This window comes from Porites lutea, chromosome 10, assembly GCF_958299795.1.
Source record: "Porites lutea chromosome 10, jaPorLute2.1, whole genome shotgun sequence".
NCBI lineage: Eukaryota > Metazoa > Cnidaria > Anthozoa > Scleractinia > Poritidae > Porites > Porites lutea.
Genome location: NC_133210.1, coordinates 20,823,572 through 20,847,211, shown reverse-complemented (window position 1 = coordinate 20,847,211; position 23,640 = coordinate 20,823,572). Strand labels below are relative to the sequence as shown.

General features: G+C 39.7%; 2 protein-coding genes across 2 annotated transcripts in view; both read right to left on the bottom strand.

Annotated features, from left to right (window-relative positions):
• LOC140949654 (uncharacterized) overlaps positions 1-15,203 on the bottom strand; it is a 460,765-nt gene extending 445,562 nt beyond the window's left edge. Inside the window, exons 1-4 of the mRNA XM_073398805.1 lie at positions 15,070-15,203; positions 13,658-13,747; positions 9,858-9,947; positions 8,914-9,003 (exon numbers count right to left, since the gene is read on the bottom strand). Coding sequence (XP_073254906.1) covers positions 8,914-9,003; positions 9,858-9,947; positions 13,658-13,703 — 226 coding nt within the window. The 5' untranslated portion in view covers positions 13,704-13,747; positions 15,070-15,203. The remainder of the gene's footprint in view (positions 1-8,913; positions 9,004-9,857; positions 9,948-13,657; positions 13,748-15,069) is intronic.
• LOC140950771 (uncharacterized) lies at positions 2,392-7,337 on the bottom strand. The gene has a single exon (XM_073400001.1). It carries the CDS (start codon positions 6,952-6,954, stop codon positions 2,392-2,394), a length of 4,563 nt encoding a protein of 1,520 aa, XP_073256102.1. The 5' UTR covers positions 6,955-7,337.
• Positions 15,204-23,640: the final 8,437 nt, after the last annotated feature.

Sequence of the window (23,640 nt, the reverse complement as noted above, 5' to 3'; positions counted from 1 at the left end):
ATCTGGTATGCATTTGGGGTAGCCTGGTTAAATTCCAGGGGGGTGGGGTTGTTGTAAAGACTATGCTTTGTGCTAGAGTGCAGATTCGCTGGGTTTTTGTAGCTGGGCTTACCCCTGTCTTTCAAAGCTCAATGTCTCCCTCAAATTAAGGGGGGGTTGTGTCTGGCTGGGTGTCATGTTGTTGCACAGACACGGGGCTATCGTCTGGTATGCATTTGGGGTAGCCTGGTTAAATTCCAGGGGAGTGGGGTTGTTGTAAAGTTTGATGTGTTTTTGCACTCTTATGCAGTTTGTTTGTGCTGTTTGCATGCAAGCAATGACCCACCCTGTTGATAATGTTCCTAGTCAGCAAGCAGTTGAACTGCTGGTTTTAGGACTTGGTATTGTTGAGCAGTGTTGGCTTAGATTGTTTTTGGGAGACCAGCTTCAATTAAATATGGGGTGAACTGGGGAATTGGCTTTGCAATCGGTGACACCGACACTAAAAATTGCTTCTTAAAATGCCTTATTTTCCAGATTAATGAGGAAAACTTCACTTTTGTTACTTTCAAGACAGATGATTCTATCAAATGGAAGCTCATGTATTCAATAATTTCTTTTTGAGGTGAGATTTTACTTTTCAAGTAACAAGGGCCATCAAATTAACAATCAGTGTGAGAGACTGACATTTTTTAGTAGCCCGGTTTTCAAAAAACCAGGTATATATATGGTATAATAAATACATTAATTTCATATACTGGAAATGCAGAATGAAGAAATAAATTCAGGGAAGATCACCACAGTTATCAATGCAACTTTGGCACTGTACCTAACGTACCTAACCATTCATATAGTCATTCTCCAATTTCCACAGCAGCTGGTCAATTAGCCTGGCAATTCCTCAGAGATTGTGGTGGGAAACAGTTAGATGTCATGTGACCTCGAAGTAACTAATGAGAATGGTGCTGGGAAATATTTAGATTCTTGGAAAACAAACTTAACCTCCCTGGAATGTCAGTTGTTGGTCATTCACGGGTAATAGTGCACTGTTACCCTCTGATGTGAATGATTTTTGCGATGTTGCCTGCTTAGAGAATATTGGCACCAAAAAGTTTCATTGTTAGATGTCAGGTGACATTGAAATAACCAATGAGTGTGCACATGGTTGTAAAGAAATTTCCAGCTATAATAACAATGTTTCTTAATATATCATTGTTGTTGGAGAGAAAAAGGAATAGACTGGATTCAAGTAAACAAAATTTTGGCATTAGCTACAACGTAAAAACAACCTAAAAGCTTTTATTTTAGCTGATTCCCATATTCACTAATTTGGGAAAGTGCAGGTTCTTGCAGGTTTTTATACTATTGTAGTTCATTTAGTTTAGTTGTTCTCAAATGTCCCCCTATCTTACTTACTATATTTATTTGTCTTGTCATCCTACTCTTAAAGAAGACAGGTCGCTGGACAAACAAGAGGGTTCCCGGTCCCCCGAGGCATTTTTGAAGATCTTTACAAGATCTCGCCCCGTATTAGCCGCTCAAAAGGGCGGGGGTATCATGAAGGGACCACCTTCACTCGTGTCGCCGGGCTAAGAAAAAAAGATGACAGCAGTACCTTTTAAAACTCCTTGGCTGTTCTTCAACTGGGCTGTTTCTTAATACAGTTACCATGGTACAGCCTGACAAACACGTACTCCATACAGTTTAAGTTAGCTCTTTAAATAGAGAAGGCCACACCAAATAACTGCTTCATCTTTTCTGTCACACAGGCTGAAAACAGAGTAACAAAGCTATTAGTCGTCCATGACCACAAGATATAATGATGTTTCACTTGTTATGCATGACCACTAAGGTCCTCAGTCACCTAGACCGATTACAGCATAACAGTCCTTTCATCTGTTATGCATGACCAGTAAGGTCCTCGGTCAGCTAGACCAATTACAGCATAACATTCCTTTCATCTGTTATGCATGACCACTACGGTCCTCAGTCACCTAGACCGATTACAGCACAACAGTCGCTTCATTTGTTATGCATGACCACTAAGGTCCTCAGTCACCTAGACCGATTACAGCATAACGGTCCTTCACTAATTTGTTATGCATGACCACTCAGGTCCTCGGTCACCTAGACCGATTACAGCACAACAGCCGTTTCATTTGTTATGCATGACCACTAAGGTCTTCGGTCACCTAGACCAATTACAGCATAACGGTCCTTTTATTGTTATGCATGACCACTAAGGTCCTCAGTCACCTAGACCGATTACAGCAAAACAGGCGTCAGCCCTTCATTTGAAATGAAACATCACCACATCATTGGCTATTGTCAGGGTAATTACGAGTTAGCCAGATGGAGTATTTGAAAAACACATAGATCAGACACTTATGATCCAACTAATTCAGCATTGTCTCAATGATGACTTTGTGATTGAGCCCACTCTACGAGTCTGAGAAATGTTTCCTCCCTATATGCTGGGGCTAACACCCTTCTCTGTCGACTCTGAGTTGCTAAGACATGCAGTCTCTCAATCTCCACTGCTCTAGCTCTTGTAGTTGGAGTGTCCACAGGTCTGAATCTGTCATTGTTTATCAGAACATCCTCATGAAAAGCAAAATCAGGATCTCTTCCTTCCCCACCTGCCGATTTTGCTCTTGACAATGCCACAAATAGAGCTCCTGGGTTTCTGGCTTCAAAGCCATGGTCCCCAGGGTGAACCACTACATACCTGAATGCTTCTCCGGTGCCCACAGTCATCCCTTGGCATTTGTGGATTGTTGTTCCCCATGCCAGTCGCAATGGAACCTGCAGACGCTTGCATCGGCATGCGCATTCAGTGGAACGACTTACCGGTACAATTGGCAAAACTGTCAGATCTTCATTAATGTACGGTGGCCCCCTGTATCCTGGAAACCTCACCAGAACCACATCAGGTAGAGGAGCAGGATCATCAGTAGGTCTGCGGCCATCTTTGTACACAATATCTACGACTGTGCCTACTGCCCCATTGTACAAACCCCAATCAGCCTTTAAGTTAACCACCAGCATGACTTTGCTGTCACGGCAAAGATACAGTAGAGGTAACAATCCTCCCGCCTTATTACTGTCGGCCTTTACTGCATGTCCGCCATTGTCAACTGCCTTGATCTTTGCCACTGGGTGGTTTGGCTGTCTGTTACACTCAAGCAGCTTTGTTTTATTACGCTGCCATTCAAGACGGTGCGTAGGAAATACATACAGTCCTTGCTCATCCATCCTAGCAAGGAGTTCTGGGCCATGCGACATGCGGAGATTGTGCCATTGAAACTGTTGTAGCCAGTGGATTTGCTGGGGTGTTGTCGTATAATTTCTTAGTGACATCAGCACGTCTCTCAGCTGTTGTTCAGATTCATTCTGCCGTATAATCTGAGTAAGCTCAACAGCACTATCAAACATTGTCCAAACCAAGCGACCGTGGTTAGATGGTGCACTACGACAATCTGAGGTGTACACGGGGGTGTCACACACAGGAGGAAGCTGAACATCATCTCCCATAAACACTGCCACAGGAATCCCTCCCCATAACTCATCTGCATTGGCTCCTTTGTTCACTGCATAACGTGCATGCTGTTCCATCCAGCCCATTGTTGTACGTCCAAACATTGATCGCTCATCACCAACCAGGACTTTCAGATTTTCGCACTTTTTCTGAATTTTCTCTAGTAAGGGACCTGTAGGTACAGTCAACTCATTGCCAGACCTTCCACCTGTTGGTACTCCAAGAAAACTGTGAGCTGTACTGCCGTGAACAAGATAGGCAGCATTCCCCGTTGGAGTTATCACCTGTATTGCATCATTGTCTTCAAAAACTTGCTGCACTAACCTCTGGAGACACTTGATGACATACGACTTTCCTGTACCAGCAGTTCCAGAGACAACAAGCCGCAGAGGATGGTAATATTCAGTGTTTTCAACAAAGTTGTACAGGGCAAGCAAAACTAGACTCACTATGGCTTTCTGATTTTCATTTAGAGATAATGGACACACCTGAGGTAAATCAAGGTCTGCACTTTCTGTCTGCTGTTCATCATCTGCTTTAATACTTTCTCGAAGCCATTTTGTTGGGTCTTCTCCTTCAGGAAGAATGATACGGGTACTGCTCCAGTCATAGTCCTCCCCACCATCATCATAATCAAAGTCCCTCTCTACACCCTCATATATTTGGTTCTGCCCTGCATATACACCCACCCAGTCTGGTTGTTCTTCTGCTTCGACAGCATCATCTTCCTCATCCTCTTCAAATACTGGTTCTTGTGGGTGGTCTGCAAAACGCCGTGCCTTAGCAACTTGGGCCTTTACAAATGTTGGACAGTCATCACTTGCAAAAAAGTCCTTAAAGCGATCAATCCAAGATTCAGCATCCCCCTTCACTTCTTGGATGTCAAACGAGCTTGGCCAGTGTAGCAGGAGCATAGTCCTACAGTAGTCCTCATTCAGTGGCCATGTTGCGTGTGTAGAACCACCACTTACAACAGGGACATTACCGTTCCTCGATGCAAAGTGGTACCAAGAACATTGCTCATCTCTTGGTCGTGCAAGGTACTTATCCAGTGGGGTGCTGCGAGTTGCAGTTTCACCATCACGTTCAAGTCTCCTTGACCCCGACATTGACAAATAGGTAAATGGACGGCTACATCGCCAAAGTGCTAGGCCACTCAGCTCAAAGGATGCCTCCGGTCCACTGATGTCTCGTCTTCCGACGGTCTTTATCAGCATCTTAGCACACATTGACTTACCTGTCACTTGGTCTGCATCAGCTGCATCAACAGCATTTACCATGTCCTTAAAGAGATCAGAAGTTGCACCAGTGGGTTCGCTATCTTTGCAAGCATATCCACACACATAGTCGATTATGGCTATGATATCATCAGTGCTAGGATTGTCTGGAGGGGAATTGGAAAGAATCAAGCTTACATCCCCATTTGCTCTCCATGATTGTAACTGATAACGAGAATGCTGAACCACACGTGGATGGTCACGAGGCATCTCCAGGCGGGGAGCTCCATTATGATCTTCCACAATTTCGGGATTACTGTGCACTTTTTTCCCTGGGTGGAACTCGCTTCCAAACTCCATCCGACATACACGTTCTCTCGGCTGCAGTCCTTGCTCCGGATGGCGAGGAGTTCTCAAGCAGTAATCAGAGCAACTGTGGAGTCCAACCCTGTTTACTAAAAGCAAATGATCCTCCAGTATTGCATCTTGTGTTGCAGCGATCTGCATTAGCATCTTAACTAAGGGATCCCTATCATCTGATATGGGCTCAGCCGTTCCCTCAGGTGGTGGCCAGAGGTTTTTTCTTGGCTGCCCTTCTTCCTCATTGCCAGCTGGATGTAATGCTGTCATGGCAAAGGTTTCATCTGCCCACTGACTAAGTCTAGCTGCATACTCTTCCTCTTCGCAACCATCTTCACGAGCTTCATGCAATAGCTGATGTGGTTGCCTGTCTTCCCTCCAGCTGAGTTGGTGCCAATGAATTTGACCGCGGGACTTGGCAAACTCATAGCGGTACCAATAATCAGAGACACCAAATACCGGCTTTAGTACCTTCTCATGGTATGCCTGGGTACGCAGGTCAAAGTAACTCACTACTACATGAGTATTTTCTTGTACTGCCTTGAAGCGGGCATTGCTATCTTCAGCAAGGTTGACTTCTTCGCCTTTGGTCTGCAAGATGTACTCTTCCAGTAGCCTTCTAAGAGGAGGAAAGTAAAACTCGGCACAGCTTCCAGTCATGAAAAATGAAGGCAACCCACGCTTCTCATTGACCATGAACTCCACAAGGGCACGAAGCTCTCTGCGTCTCTGGTGCCAGTACTGAGCTGTACCACGCAGATTTGCGCCAAAATACAACAACTTGTCGGTAAAAGTGTCACCTCTCGCAAGTCGCTCTTGCAGGTCTGCAACAGTTATGTGTGGGTCACCAAGTTGCTGATCAACAAAGAACCGGCTCTGCTCCAGGGCACGCTTCCTCATGATCATATTGTGGACAACAAACTTCCAGACTTTATGCCTCGCAAACCTTCCGTCTTGGTACCACAGCAGGTGCTCTGCCCAGTTATGCAGTGTGGGACACGTCATCGGACGGTTTATGTGGAAATCACCCTTTCCATAGGGAAACAAGCAAGGAAATGCCATTGTAAAAAAGTAGGGAGTGGTAAACTCTGATGCTGGTGTTGTGCCCGTGGTCGGCCAAGGGATCACTGGTCGTTGCACATTTCCTTGTGCTTCTACAGCTTCACCTTCCGGAGGTTCAGAAACAACTTCATTTATGGCTGCTTCTACTTGTGCTTGCACATTCACTCCAGGCTCAGGAAGAATAATTCCAGATACTGTTGAGTCATCAGTGCTGTCTGTTTCCCCAACATCCAATTGTTGTGGTGCAGGGCCTTGGTCATCAATGCGTTCTGTTTCAGAGAACTCAACAGTCCTCAAATTTGGCAACTCACCATCTTCTGGTAAATTCTCTATGCGAGCGCCATCAATAACAACATCACCATAAGCAGGATTGTTGTCCTTGAGCCAACGAAGGGCTCCTTCAACACGGTGTCTTCTAACCCTGAAGTCCTTATGGGTATCCTCTTTTCCTTGTCTTCTCACGCGTATGATATCCACCTCTGCTGGTAGGCGTGGAAGAATAGTGGCTGGTTCTTGCACAGCCTGTGGGAAAGCAATGCAATGTCCCTTTGAGGCAATACCTCCATGCTTCAGTAGGTGTACATGCACAGTAGGTGCTAGCCTGGCTATCAGCATCTGTTCAGCATCTGACATGTTAGACAAAATCTCAGGAACAGCCATTGGATCCATGTTATTCTCACCAGACCAAACTTTTGGTACCTTCTTATCTCTTCTGCAGCGAGTACACATGTTTCTCGTGCCCTTGCACTCCAGTCGCCTTTCCTTGCAGACCTCACAAAAAAAGAATGCATAAGTCATCTGCTCCACCTCAAATGCACGAATAGCACTGTATGCATTATCTTCTTGCTGACTTGACCCTGCAGGTGGAGGAGGCGGTAGATCTCCAACAGCTTCACGCAACCTTTTCTCTTGTTCTGATATTCTTCTTTGGTTTCGCCGCTGTCTTTTTCTCCTATCATCCTCCGTTTCCACTTCACCAGGCTTTGCAAACTCATAGTCCACACCAACTGCCCTTGCTCTAGCAATAAGGCGGTCATCTTCTAAGTGGCTACTACTATTTACTTCTGGAAGAGGATGCTGTGTTTCCTGCACGTTGCTTGCTCCCTCAATTGGGCCATTTTCTACTGCAGGAGTGTGTCGTTCCAAATCTTCTCCTAGTAAATGAATTATTTGTATTAACCAACTACACAATTCATATAAGCTATGGGGCTAGTGGATTCTATTTGTTATCTTGCCTGAGGGATAATAGAGTTGTGATTCTTGGGCTAACAGATGCAAGCTACAGCCTTCCCGAAGGACAAGCACAAAACTGACCTCCTTTTCTTCACACCCTAGTACTGCATGCTTGTATAACTGTACAAGAATTACTATTATAAAGCTGTATCTGTGGAAGTGTTCTCAAAACCTGATTTCAAATAGAAAATACACAATATTTCTACTTTTGAAACTTCGGATAATACAACAACCTTGACAAACATTTTCTAAGTGCTGATATTTCATAAATCAGTCATCAAATATAATGGGAGTGACCCAACCAATGAACTCATTATTATAATCCAAAAAATAATTATCTCTATGAGAATTCAATGTATTTTAACTTTGTTCTAGTCAAAGTAATACAACCCTAAGGTAAGTTTTCCCATAATAATAATGTACGATCAAATACAAACAGAACAAAAATCCTACAATCCAGTCATGGAGAATTAAGTACAGACATGATGACTTGTCATGTTTACCACAACAACAACACTTGAATTACACGACAAAAGGTCTAATCAATGAATTATACAGTGTTTTTGTTACAAATAAATATGATGAATTCTGGGACTCATCTTGTGAGAAATCATGAGTCCCAGTCCAGAACCAATGAGTCCCAGTTAAAAAAAATGAGTCCAAAATGGCAAATGTCTGGGCCTTTATGTACCAGCCGCAGACAGTTAATCTGAAGACACACTCCAAAACTCTGTATTATAGTATACTGAAATTAAAATATAGTTCTTCTATTTTAAAGCAGACGTCAACAAAGGCTAAAACAAATATGCATCACTAAACAACAACCATAACTGCCACAGAAATTACACGTATGGGATATTTCTACAAATACACACGTTCAGATCGATATATCCATGAATTATTTTATGTCTTTGGCGATTTTTATGCGTCAGGAACATAGATAGAATGCAGAGGTAACAAAATCACTGATTATATAGCTGCTCTTTTAAGTCCATGTAAAAAAAATATATATGAAAGTTTTAACATTCTTATTTGTTACACACACACGCCCACCCACACCTTTATTAATTTCAAAATCTTGGTTACAAAAATGAAAAAAAAAAACAACCCACAATGAATAAATAAATAAAAATAATCAGGTAAATTCATAAAATAAAATATTGAGAAAAAAAAGTGTTACAAGAAAAAGGAAAGATTACTTAGGTAAGACAACAGAGCATAATTAATTACACCAAAAACGGGGAAGTTTTAAAAGTATACATGCTTCCCACCAGCAAATTGTGGCACTTAATTAGTTCTGATAAATTTCTATTGTTTATTAGCCCAATCACTGTTTTTCATTCTCTGATAAATTTGCATTATATTTCTTTCTTTTTGCATTATGTTTCCTTGTTTTTGCATTGTGTTTACTAAAAAGTACACTGCTCTAAGCCAATCAAATTCAAAGAGAAATTTTTTCATGTATATTATTAACTTTCATAATAAAATACCATCTACCATAAACAACTACCGGTATATCAGTACCTGCTGAATGACTTTGCTCTTGTTCACCTGGCAGAGAGCTTTCCATGCTACATTCAAGTTGGAGGACTTCACTTTCATGTTCTTCTATGGCTAAGAAGATAAGATATAATCTAAATAAGCTGGGCAAGCAGATTGTGACACCTGAGGCTGATTGGTTCTTATATAATTCTATTGTTCAGTGTTATCCAGAAGTTTTAGAGTAGCCAGCTCCCAAAGCAAAGAAACTGGTGCCTGACACCAAGCACTGATAAAGTGAGATAACTGTATCTAAGGGAGGGGTTTGGGGGCATTAAGCCCAGATATCTGAGAAGTTTTGCTCGTGATTTACAAGCTTTTCCAGAGTTCTCCCAAGAACCAAGTGAGTTATCATGCTGGTAAATCCATAGAAAATGTGGTCTTTTACTTTTATAAAATAACTTTAAAGCATGTTTCAGTTTACTATGAGATTACCAGCTCAATAAACTATTGGTTTTTAGCCAATCAGAATGCATGTACTGTCTTAGTTATTTTATGATTAAAAATATTATCTGGCAATGTCTCATCAAAAATCATTCAGTAAATATATCGATAATACCATTAGCAAAAGGCAAATTGTCATACACCAAAGAGCTTTTTGTACGACAAGTTATTGTTTTTGTTTCTTTTAGGACCTTCTGAAAAATTCAAGATAAAAGGTACAGACAGTTTTTTTTACTGTTTTGAGTCATAAGAGTAGCCAGCGAAACCACCAGTCGCCTGCGCTTCTGGAGAACACTGATTGTTCACAGGTTTTCATTCTCTGAGAAATTTGCACTTTATTTCCTTATTTTTGCATTATGTTTCCTTGTTTTTTACTCTGTTTACTAAAAACTGCACTGCTCTAAGCCAATCTCATTCAAGAAATTTTTCCATGTATATTATTAAGTTTTATAATAAATACCATCTACCATGAACTATATCAGTACCTGCTGATTGACTTTGCTCTTGTTCACCAAGCAGAGAGCATTCCATGCTACATTCAACCTGGAGGACCTGACTTTCATGTTCTTCCATGGCTAAGAAGATAAGCAAGCAGATTGTGACACCTGAGGCTGATTGGTTCTTATATATTTCTATTGTTCAGTGTTCTCCAGAAGTTTTAGAGTAGCCAGCTCCCAATGTAAAGTAACTGTTGCCTGACACCAAGTGCTGGTAAAGTGAGAGTACCGTATCTAAGGGGGGGTTTGCAGGGCTTGAAATAACTATTGGGCAGGCGCCGGACACATTGTCCAGTCAAACGTTATTTTGCTCGGACATAGGCATTTTTGGCCGGACAAATTTAATCCATCTTAACTAGTTGCAATAGAGGCTCCATTTTGCAAGTTACATGATCTGTATCATTTTCAGCAACAGCAACTCTAGTTACTCAAAACAAGTCTAGTGTGCAAAAAATTAGAAGTTGTAGTTTTGGCGTGCAATCTTGAGTACTTTACAACACGCACAGCAGTAGCCAATTTGCGGTTGCGACTGACAACAGGAAATGTCATCAATTTCACAAACAAAAGTCCCTCTAATTAATATCTTTTTTTGGAACATGATAAGACTGAATAAATTTCCATCATGATTGTCTCAAAATTGAATTTTCTTTGAAAGCCCAAATGACCGGACAACATGTCCAGTCATCCACGGATTTGCTCGGACAATGCTCGATTCTGACCGGACATTGTCCGTTGACCGGCCGTTATTTCAAGCCCCGGGTTTGGGGGCATGAGGCACAGAGATCTGAGAAGTTAAGCTGGTGGTTTACAAGCTTTTCCAGTCTTCTCCCAACATCCCAAGTGGGTTATCACACCAGCAAACCTTTAGAAAATGTGGTCTTTTACTTTTATAAAATAACTTTAAAGCATGTTTCAGTTTTCTATGATTTTACCGGCACAATAAACTATTGGTTTTTAACCGATCAGAATGCACGTACTATCTTAGTTATTTTATAATTAACAATTATTCCACGAGGGCACGTTGGATATGAGATGGTAAATAGCCAACGAGACGCATAGCGCCGAGTTGGCAACAATCATCTCATCCAACAAGCGCAAGTGGAATAATTATTTTATTAAAAACGCCACAAAATCCCTTTGAATCTTGTTAGAACAAACCAGAAAAGACAAGGGAGTTCCGCTATTCCCATGTCACATGTCTATCAGAACTGTCAACGCGTGAACCGACTCGCCTGGACTGGATGAATGAAAAATCAAAACATTGTAAAGATGAACACTTTTAAAAACTCATCGAGATTCTAGGATTTTACACAGTTTTTCTTGCTGAACAAGAAAAGAAGCTTTACTGACGCCTCGATTGCTGTAGTGAATGGCTGCATAGCCTGTATTCTGGTTGCTTGTGATTTATATTCTTCATGTCGGATAAACAAGCCGCAGCTATCTATCGGCAAGTGCCTCAGCGAGTGGCTTCACAACCATGAATAAACAACACCTGTCTTCTTTTGTAGCTGTTCAAGGCACTTTAGTTCCATGTATTTTCATGTGTTTTTCGATAAACTTTCAAACAAGCTCTTGTGGCTTTTTTGTTTGTTTCTTCTTTTCCCGATGAAATTGCATGTTCTAGTATTCTAAGAAATGAATTAACACGATTTACTTCGGGTGCCGTTGTATCCTTCGCGGAAAAAAATGGAACTTACGAAAAATTCAAGATAAAAGTTACAGTTTTTTTTTATGTTTTGACTCATAAGAGTAGCTGGCACTTTGGAAAAGAGTTCCCAGTGAAACTGCCAGTTGCCCGCGCTTCTGGAGAACACTGATTGTTTATTAGCCAATCACAGGTTTTCATTCTCTGAGAAATTTGCACTTTATTTCCTTATTTTTGCATTATGTTTCCTTGTTTTTGTACTGTGTTTACTAAAAACTGCACTGCTCTAAGCCAATCTGATTCAAGAAATTTTTCCACATATATTATTAAGTTTTATAGGAAAATTCATTACCTGACGAGGGAATTGAACGTTAAATTGCACACGAAAACCGATATCGGTTTTCAAGTGCAATTTAACTTGGAATTCACGAGTCAGGTAATGGATTTTCCTTGAATCGCATAATCAAATAAAAATCAGAAAAAAAAAGAAAACACCAATAATATTGTTTGTTTTTATCCTGACCACGCGCCCCAGAAAGCCATTTCAAAGTCAAATGTCAAAACCTGTCATTGCATTAGCGAATAGGAAGCAAGGTCAGTCATACACGTTTGAACCTTTGACAACTTTTTCTGTACCTTGTGCTTGTTTTTACATTTGTTTTCAAACTTTTTTTACACATGAACAAGCTTCACACTAATTGTAAGGATAAATAGAGGTATTTCACTGAATTTACAAGCCGGTTATCCATAACATCCTTTTTCAAATTGGTCATTTGCTCGCGAAGGAAAATAATTTACACCTTTTACCTCTTCGGTAGCAAAACTGAAAGAAATGAAGTGTCCAAGGCAAAGCACTGAAAGTTTAACGTTGCGATTGATATAAGGTAAGTACCTTGAAATGTTTTAAAAATGCTGTTCAAGTTCAGCTCTGTTTTGTACTTTTCTAAGTACCACGATTCAGGATGAATGCAAGTGGCGTACTCTTTTTCGTGTTTTCAGGGACAATGTGATCTTTGAAGGTATTTATTTCTTCTTCTGTATATGTGACAATTGACCCTGGCACTTCCTCCATTGTCGCTTCTCCGTTTTGTTTGTTTGAATTTGGCTTGCCATTTTCTGGGCTGTGTTCACAGGATTTTCTTGTTTTCTCATTGTCGCTAGCGAAAGGGGTTTTTTATACCTCTCCAAGAATTTGTAGTTTAGTTCAAAACAAGGAAGAACCTCCGGATCACTTTAAAAAATGCTTTTGTTTGTTTTTAACTATTTATTTATTTAGTCACTCACAAAACCTTATACAACATAAACAAAAGGTGTTAATTAAATTATAAAATTAATGTGACAAGGAAGTCTAATGAAGCTTGAAGCTTATATTAATAGGCTTCCTTCAACTACCTAGAGAACTAAATTCACGGCTGAGTGCAGAGTGAGCAAGATCAGAAAATTAAGCGACAGATCGGCTATCAGTGAGATAATTCTTTAAATTTTTTTTAACAACAAATATAGAAAGAGAGCTAATTAGTGAAACAGGCAACGAATTCCAGATTTTAGGTCCTCGGTAAAGGATGCTGAATTGCTTTATATTTGATCTACAAAAATGAGGTCTATACTGAGAGGCCAGTCGAATTTTGGTATTGATGGACTTGATTACTACTTAAGAACAAGTCACGAAAGCTACTAGGCAAAAGATTATGGTGATAAGAATACATAAAAGTAGTGACAGAAAATGAATTAATACTAAATATGTCAAGGACTTTAAGCTGGCTAAACAAAGGGGCGGTATTTGCTAGATAGTGAGCTTTTGTTATGAGCCGCACTAGACGCTTTTGCAAAAGGTAAATACAGTTTAGGTTGGAACAGTAGGTGGAGGACCAGGCAACATTACAGTATGTTAAGAAAGGATATACAAAAGGTGACAATGATTTTGAAAACATTTTAAAATGACATTGTAGAAAACCTTTTTTGCAGTTGTTGTGTTACAATTTGACGATAGTTGTTACGTAGATGCGAAAAACCTCCCTTAGCCTCATTTTCAACTCGCAATTCCACACTGAATACCTCTCTTCGTTAACCAATCAGAATGCGTGATTTTACTCAATTATGCAATTCTATAATAAATACCATCTACCATGAACTATATCAGTACCTGCTGAGTGACTTTGCTCTTGTTCACCAAGCAGAGAGCATTCCATGCTTCATTCAACCTGGAGGACCTGACTTTCATGTTCTTCCATGGCTAAGAAGATAAGATAAAATCTTTAGTTGGGCAAGAATTTTCCCTCACCCCTACATACACCTATTGTTCAAAGAAAACATGTCAGAACAATACTGAGCCAAAAGTTGTGATTTCTGGTTTAACTCTTATGGGGAATTGTTTTTAAGAACAAACAAGCTGAGCTTGACAATATTCCTGGAAATATTATTTACTACACTGTACCCTCCAATGAATGAATAACTTGATAACCACACTCAAAACTGGTTTATAATATTTCCCCATCTCTCAACACAAGGAGTTTTTGAGCATTTATGATCAAATAATTTTTTGTCTTAATTTGGCTATTACTGCAAAGTATAATGTCTTCAATACAGTAAAAACCTAGCTGTGACTAAGAACCTGGTTTTTAGGAACCTGTTAGGCTAAACTTGCCAGTTATAATTAGGCCCCCTCTATACAAGAACCTGTTTAGCCCAATATTTGACACACATCTTTATTTTCTCAAATCTATAAAAAAAATTCTATACACCTGGAAAATATTCAGGTGAACCTCTTTGGGAGACATAAGCTGCAATGTTTTTGTCCCTTCAGAAAATAAGAACCTTTTCATTTTAGAGAAATAGACAAATTTTTTGCCAATAACTTTTTTTTGTAAGAACGTACCTGTTAATGCAATGGGAAAATCCAGGTTCTTACCCACGAGTTTTTACTGTCTTTTGACCGGTCCGAGCTAAAATTTGTTTGGCAGGTAATAATTTATTTTGACCGGTTAGTATCTAGACATGACCGAGCTAAAATTTGTTTGGCAGGCAATAATTTATTTTGACCGGTTAGTAACTAGACATGACCGAGCTTAAATTTGTTTGGCCTTTCAACATTCAAAAATAATTTCTAACCCTGGCTGCCCTCCTTATTTACATAGATCTCCATATATATTCTTGAACACTCGAAGATAGGTATCTACAAAATGGAAAAGCCTAGATTTATAGTAAAATAATAAAAGTTATTTCAATTAAAAGAGGGAGAATAGATCCTTCAAATTCTGTTTACCTTGAATAAAACAAATAGAGGTAAGCTCGAACAATCTGCACTAAAACGCTCTTTCAACAGACATTGAAAATCTTCAAATTCAAGGTGCTCTCTGCTCTCTTTTCAGAAAACATAACAACGCTTTCACAGACCGTATAATTTACAATCCTCTAACACTGACTCATTTTAACTTGTCAGAGAGGTCAGAGTCGCCTAAAATTTACATAAGGAGTTATCATTCATTCAGCGATGCATCGGACACATGGCAATGGTTCTAATTTTCGATAAAATTTCATTTTACAATTTAAGATTACCTTATTTTCCGCGCCAGAAACAACGAAAATACACCGAGGAGCACGAATTATAAGGTTACTCTATAATTTTATCTTGGACGCGACTGTCTTGTTAAAGTGAAATTTCAATCATATCGTTTCTCTTCAACGAACTTGGAGGATAAAAGGTATCAACTCTAGACTGCGTGACAACAAATGACGTGTGGTGATTGGTCCAAAAAAACTGATGCAATTACAAAGAGGTTATTGATTAACAAACAAAACAAAAGCTACCTCTGTTTTCGTAAAATCCCCGATTCATATAACAGAAAGCTAACCTCTGCAAAAATTCGCTCACCTTCTCCTCCTTCTCGTTCGTTTTCGTTTATACGCCGCCTGTTTTCCCTTGCTGTCACTCGCTCCATTCTTCGCCGCTCGTCGCTTATTAGGCGTCTATTTTCTCTTGCTCTCTATCGTTCATTCTCCAGTTGCTCTTCAGTGAAATTTTGCCGCCTTTCCCTTTCTCTTTCTTGCGCTTTTCCCCGTTGTTCGTCAGTAAAATTTTGCCTCCTTTCTCTGTTTCTCTCTTGCTCTCTCTCGCGTTGCTCCTCAGTAAAATGTTTCCTCCTTTCTCTGTCCCTTTCCTGTTCTCTCTCCCGTTGCTCATCAGTAAAATTGCGCCTCCTTTCTCTATCCCTTTCCTGCTCTTTCTCCCGTTGCTCGTCAGTAAAATTGCGCCTCCTTTCTCTGTTTCTTTCTTGCTCCCTCTCCCGTTTCTCGTCAGAGCAGTTTCGCCTCCTTTCTCTAGCTCTCTGCCGCTCTCTCTCTCGTTGAGCTTGGCTTGCTTGCCGCCTACTTTCTCGTTTTCTCTGCCTCTCTTTATCTCTATACTCCAAACTAGAGGGCATAATAAATAAATAATGTGGAAAATACGGATGTATAAAAAAGTCAACCGACACGAAAAATTTCTTTTTGTTCTGAGTTGACTTTCCTGAACTTCTAAGTTGTTTAGGCTTCACAAAACGCGGGTTGCCATTCGTTTTCGCGCCAAAAAACCCTCACCACAGACTACCCGAAATTTTGCGTTGGTATGCCTGTGGTGCGGACGGACGGTCGGGCGGGCGGTCGGTGTACGGTCACGTGATTACCAAATTTTCTCGGATGGGTAGTTTACCACATTTTGTTACCCATGGTGCTCCGCTGCGCGCTTCGCGCGCGAGAGCTCCGCTATTACTATTACAATACTCTAACTATTATTATTATTAATTTAAATATTACATTTTTTGTCCAACGAACAGTCAACGTGTATAGGGGAAGATAATTCAGAGACTTTTCTGAGTACAGTGGTGCTGTATTCCATAGGCCTTAGAGCAATAATAATTACTCAGAATCAAGTTCTAAGCAGAGAATTCAAGGTTAAATCACCCCCCTGACTTCCTCCACCCCCCCAGCCTAGCACGTGCTTGAGGGGAATGCTTTCATTGGCCAATGGGCCTCAAACGTTACCAGAATTTGACATGACAAACTAAAGGCAGACATGACCAGTGCACTGGCTCTCCCAGACCAAGGACTACATGTAACGGAAGGTAGAACGCTTTTGCAGCACCCTCCCCCACTAGGGATTGACATGGAGGCCCCTTTCCAACCCATGGCGAGTTAGCTCAGGGACTGAGCTTGACAATGAGACCAACCAGGACAGCAAGCCCCCTATGTTTTTTCTCACCACAGTGACCAGAAAGCTGGCTATCGCCAGCTTTCTGTGCGAATATTCTGGCCCATTTTGAGGTATGTTTTCAAAAATTCGGCTAGGTATATATAACTGAATATTTTGAATACTGATGATGGAGACCACGAAAGACATTTCTTGTGTACAAGAAATTGCAATTCAAACAAATGTAAAGAGTTGACGATCAAAACGAGAGGCAACCGCGATCTCTATTCATCTATCGGGATGATACCAAGCTGTAAAGAAGTAGAGATTCTGGGCGTCGCCTTCCAGATGTGACATGGGGACAAAAATAGACCTTCTCTTTAATACAATAGTCCTACCTAATATCAATTACGCATTACCTGTCTACGTCGCGTCCGAGTCCGATCTTACACCTGTACAATGTTTTTTAGACCACTGTTTTAATATGAAATATACGTCTAAGCCCGTATTTAAAGTGTTTAAGATTTCTTAGAGAGGCAAGACTGTAAAATTATCAAAAAAAGTTTCTAAAGCGAAAGAACATCCATGCACTTTTATCTATTATGCCTCGTGTTAAACTATCCAGTTATAATCATAGGAAAAAAACTTGTTTCAAATCTAAGATTAACACTATGCGTTTTAAAAACTCTTTTATCAACCGTCTAGTTTTTAAATATGAATTAGCTATATAACATACTAGATTTTTTAATTCTTACTTCAACAGAAACGTTGTCCTCTCTGTTAAAATGTATATCAGCGCGAATTCATACATTCGCGATTCATTGTACGCTTTCAAACATACCAATGCCAGCTACAACGTTTTCACTGCTTCATAAATCTGCACCACCCTCATTTATCGCCGTCAAGCCATCAAAACATTCGCAAACTCGATGAAAATGCATTCAGGGCCAGTCAGCGCAAATTGATTAATTGTCGAACAGGACTCTGCTTATTCTGTTGTTAGAGATAACTGTGAAAGGCCAGCCGGGTACAAGCAGAATGAGCTTCTTAAGTTAAGTTAAAGCATACTTGCCGTTTCAACCAGGTGAATGCTTACACTGATTACCTAAGAGAACTGCAGCGAAAAAGCCCCGGCTTAGCAATACAACCGTCGCCACTGGGTAATCAGGGCAAGATGGTGGGAAATTGAAATTTGTATTAGAATTCAAAGCCAGCTAATTCTTTTTGAATTTATGTATTTGATGATTTCTCTTTGAAAAGAGTAACTAACGAGTTCAAAGAAACAGTACACTAAATCTGGAGTGCAAAGAAGTCTGTGATCAGTTTTTAGAAAACCTCAATTTTCCATACATTTTCTGTAATTTTGATACTAACTTTAATTGAATTTGAATTTATATTTAGCTGCTATCCGTATTATCAGGTTAATTGCCCATAAAAGTAAGGTGTCCTTCTGGCGCAAGGTGATTGTATGAGAAAAATATTTTTAAGATTTTACTAGTAGCACGGGTAACGAAGAAGTCCGATTTCATAAGCTGTGATGGTATGTCTAGAGATATAACAAGATTTTAGTGTTTATTGCCATGAATAAACGCTATAGTAGTGTTTCATAAAATCAAACAAACTCAGAGGACAACACGGTGCCACAATCATTATCATCACCACCATCATTATTATTGTTACTATTATTATGACACTAAAACTCAGGGACCTAGGTGACCTAGAGAGTTAATTGGCAAGTTCGCACGCGGTCCATATGGTCTCAAAAACTTCACACAAAATAACGTTTTTGCTTTCGTTTAACCCATTTACCCAGGAGCCGCCCGTAATCGCAGGTGCGGATCCACATCGCTTCTTCCACTTGTGATGTCATCAGGTTTTGTCCGCTAACTTGTGCAGAGTGAAGAGATCTTTTAAACATTCAGTCAAGGGCGCAAGACAAAAAATAAAATAAAAATAATAACCATGTTACATTGACCGGAAAATGTCCGTAAAAATCTTTTTCTTACCCACCTTAAACTAAGGCTTTCTCGCATTCTGATTGAGTATAACGTATTTTCTCGATCCCGGCGTTTACAGTAAAAACCTGCGTATAAGAGCTTAAGTTTTTTCAAGCTAGGCTGAAAAGGTCCTTATAAAAATGTTGGTTTCTGGGAATTTTTTTTTTATTTTTAAAGGTAAATAAGGTGTTTTACATTGGTGGGTGTGGCCTATATTTTGGGCCTATTGTTGGTTGCATGCATAATCAAGAGAGAATGAGCTTAGATCATTCCCTCTTGGCATAATATGTCACGGCAAATTCCTTATCACGTGCACGTAGGTCTACAAGTAGAAGTACATGTTAATTGTCTCATTAAAAGGGATTTATCTTCACTCTCTTGCTTCAATTTACTGACTGGTAGAGCTTGGTCTATCATTTGCACAAATTGGCTACTCTTTGCAAATACCGTAAAATAAGTCCCGCGGCTTATATTTTTCAAAGGCCCTTTTTGAGAGGCTTATGGAGGGGTTAATCTTCGGATTAGCTTATCTATGAGGGGAAATTTGCGTTTCAAAAATCGATTGGGCTAGCCTTATAGTTGGAAGGAAATTTACCGTTTTGCTTTGTTTTACTTTGTATTTGAGGGAAGCTTCCAAGGACAAGCCCCTTGAGGGGGGGGGGGGGGGGGGGTGAGGCTTATATTTGGAAGGGTTATTTAACGGAGAGGTTTTTGCGTTATGACTTCGGGTGGGTTATATGTCGAGGGGTTTTTACGTGGAGGGGCTTTTTTCCGGAATTTTACGGTGTGTCGCAACTGATATAAAAATGCTGAGGAGTAAAGTTTTAGCAAAGATGGTGAGTGCCAAATTTTCATACCAAAACACAGGTCCTGTTTGCCATATATTACTCCTCAGTATTTATATATTTGCGACATATTTACAAGGAGCGAATTTGTGCAAATCCATTTTTTCTATTCAAGAAAAGTTCAAATGCCTTTATCTTGAAAGCCCATGTTCTGCCTTTATACAAGTTCAGCTCCAACATTTTCAAAGAGCTGCTTAAAAGTTGCTTTGGCTCTTGTAAATTTGCTCCCATCTCTTTTGCATATCTGACAGGGTTTTCAGCTTCCTTTGACCACAAGTCGACTTCAGAGTTAAAAAAACGTTTTTTCCTTAACGAGCTTTTACATTTCGCGACCGCCATTTTGGAAATTGTCGTCCCGCTGGGCCAGCGGCGCTGAGGTGCGGCAACAGAAAACTCAATCGCACAAAAAGGGTTATTAAACTATCTAGCATTCTGCTTCGCTTGCTTTACTAAAACGTTAATTAGCCAGGCGTTCAAACAGCTTTCTTGGCATGGTGGAGCCTTGCATCCACCTCTTGTAAGCGACCAGTTTTCCAAAATGTTATAAGTTTACATTTCTATATTTGGATCTAACACTTCTCGTAAGCGACCGTGACCACTTTTACAGCTAAAAATTTGAAATTTGCTCCTTTTTTTAACTCTCGTAAGCGATCACTTGACAGATAATAGAGGGGAAAATTGTATAGTGCTATGTATTTCTTATCTAAAGTACCTCGAGCAATCATCTCTTGACTTCTTCTTTACCAAAAAAGAAGGTACATTAATCATTGTATCTACTGCCGTATAAGTTACCAGACACGAACCTTGCTTCTCTTGAAACCACATGTACGTACACTTGCCTTTAAGGTTCGTTCATTTTTGACTTCGGATAATTTTGCTTTCGTTTCAGTTTAAAAGAAGCACATTTTTGTAGACGTAGCACAATCGAAAAACACGATACCCATCATGTATGACGGGGGGTGACAACTCTAACAAAGGCTGTTTGGGCAGTCCTATGAATAACTCTATGTCCTCCCGGAAATTTCGTCGACCCTCCCGAATTTTTCGGTGGCATTCCCCATAAATGTTTAACTTCCCAAAATTGTTTTAACAATTAAAATTAAAATTTTGATTAGAGATTTTTTGCAGCTTTTTTTTAATTATGTAACTTTTTATTATCTATCCTTTAGTTAGTTATTTTTTCGTTTAGAGGGTATAATGATAACACAGAAAGGCTGTCCAACTTTTTAAGTATATAAAATCGTGTTTTTTTGTTTTTTAATCACCGACGAATCAGACGAGCGCTGAAGGGGCCAACCACTATGCTCCCCCAGAAATTTTTGAAATCTTGGTGCTCTGAAACGCCAATTTCTAGTGTTCTGAGAGGACAAATTCTGTCCGAAATGTTCTCTAAATCAATTGTCCTTTTTATGCTTATTTTATTGGCGTGACTTCGCGTAGAAGTAGTCGATTTTATTTTATACAAGTTGTGCGGTTTTTGAAATATTTGCTCTGGAACGCATATTGATCGGGATTCGGGATTTTCGAGCAAAATCGGAAGGACCCCGACGAGATCAGGATGATTAAAGAGTCTTCACAGACATACTACTTTTTATGGCCTCATTTGCGTTCAGAACAAGGTTAATGGATTTTCGTTTTTTTTCTTATGTACTTCTTTCACGTTTTCAACTTTTGTTTTAATTACTGTTGGTAACTGTAGGTTATGTTTCAAGAGATCGAAACACAAACAAACAGCGCTGTACTCTTCATATGGTAAACATGGTTGTGATAACTCATGAGGTGCTTGTCGCCAAACCTTGCGAATCAAGAAAAACAATCTTCTCTTGGTGAAGAAACCGTGTGTATCAAGCATGAAGAAAATGAGTTAACTAATCAGAAAACAGATGAAGTTATTACAGACATACAAACATGTCTAAGAAGAAAGCAAATTAATAGATGAAAGGATATTAAATACAGGCTTATTGAAGTTCTCTTAGAAAGAAAATGCCAGACACCAGAAGTCCAGAAAACAGATGAAGTTATTACAGACATCCAAACATGTCTTAGAAGAAAGCAAATAGATGAAAGGATATTAAATACAGGCTTATTGAAGTTCTCCTAGAAAGAAAATTCCAGACACCAGAAGTCCAGTGACAGATATATTATAGAAGAAAACTGAAGTTAAAGCCAAAAGTGAACTAGAGACTGCAAAGACATTTGCTCTCAAAGGACTTAAATGCCTTAAGGAAAAAAAGTTCATGAAGACCTTTCACTTTTCTGATTTAAAATGAGTAGGCAAAGTCTTCCGTGCATCATTTATTATCTAATGTACTTTCAAATAAATTCTAAATAAAGTAAGCAGCTGATACAGTAGAACCTGAGTTTGAACTAAAGGTTTAATTACAACAAAATGAGTTTAAACGCCTAAACTGACTGTCTTATTTCTGCTTGGTTACATGCATCCGATTATTGATGACTATGTAGGAAAATACTATCAAAAAAGGAACAATCAATCGATAATCAACAAAAAGGCTTTTTGCACCTCTCTTCTCATTGCATGTATTTTTTTTTATCTAAGAGGACTTTGTGCATCTTTTGTTATACCAAAAGATACTCTGTTAACCGAAACAACAAAAAAAATGACAATTGGTTAGAAAAAGGTCTGATTGGCAGGCGATGATAGCTCATGATGACTCGCTGAGAATGGGTTTGGATGGCTCGCTGAGAATAGGTTCAGATGGCTCGCTGAGAATAGGTTCAGATGGCTCGCTGAGAATAGGTCCTGATGACTCGCTGAGAATAAGCCTGGCTTTGACTCGCTGAGGATTCTGGGTCTTGACTCGCTGAGGATTCTAAGCCTTGACTCGCTGAGGATTCTGGGTCTTGACTGGCCAAGAACATGATTGGTTGGCTCGCTGAGAATAGGTTTGGATGGCTCGCTGAGGATAAGTCTAGTTGACTCGCTGAGAATGAATCTGGATGGCTCGCTGAGAATGAGTCTGGTTTTTTGGAACTGGGCTTTGACTCGCTGAGGATTCTGGATTCTGACTCGCTGAGGATTCTAGTCTTTGGCTCGCTGAGGATTCTGGGCCTTGACTCGCTGAGGATACTGATCGTGTTCTTCCAAAAATGCATGAGTGAATAAAACTGCACCATTTGCTAAGAGAGATTATAGGAGGAATAAATTGAAATGGGAGTAATAAAAAAGAAAGTTTCACACAGGAAAGCAACTTTAAGGAAATAAAAAACCTCGCATAGGATTCTTTCCATGAGCACTTGTTGTGGTGGTGGGAGTATGTCTTTCTAGAAAGACATACTTCCACCTTTTTTTTTCTTCATTTCAGGTGTGTGCAGGAAGCATTCAAGGAGCTGAATTTTCAAAGTAATGTCTAAAGGTGCGTTGAAAAGTCAGGTTTCACTTCACAGCGTGTTATAGATAATTAGACATATAGCAAGCGTAGGGAACTTCCAAGAAGTGAAATAACTCTCAACATAGGTGGAAGTTAAAAAAAAAAAGAAGAAGAAGAAAACAAGGCAGTCAAATATAATTCAGAAATGATGGCCTTCAAACTTGTCCCTCAAGACATGAGCAATTGATGCTCAATAGCCATGGAAAAATATACTCGAGTCATCAATAAAATTAATGGTAAAATTATTTAACACAGGGAACACATTCATTTAATACAATTGTAAAATTATTGTTGAAAAAGTTGAAAAGAGGGGTAGTATTGACCCACAAAAAGTATAGAAGTCACTCTCCTCTTCTCCTCTTATGTAAGTAAAGGTTCTGCGGAAAGTGAATAAGAAGTGTAAAAGAGGGGGAGGGGGATTGGTTGAGCTACATCAATACTTGAGAAAAAAAGTTGTGGTTGTAATATAGCAAAGAAAATAACAGAACAAGCAACTACGTGTATTTTTTTTTTCTCTTACAGAGCAGAACACAACAGAGCAGGAGCAGAGCAGAGGCCAGCAGAACATAAACCATCAAAAAAATGAAAATTAGCTTTTGTTACTGTAAATCCTCTGTCTACCCCCTGCCCCTCTCCCCCCGGCATTTCAACTAACTCTCCCACTATAAATAGCGCTCCTCTCCCCCCTTATTATTAATCAAAAGTAAATTGTTCACTGCATTAAATATTAT

Bases quoted from the DNA above. Each gene is read 5' to 3' on its own strand.
- LOC140950771 (XM_073400001.1), bottom strand. From the start codon at position 6,954: ATGACTTATGCATTCTTTTTTTGTGAGGTCTGCAAGGAAAGGCGACTG.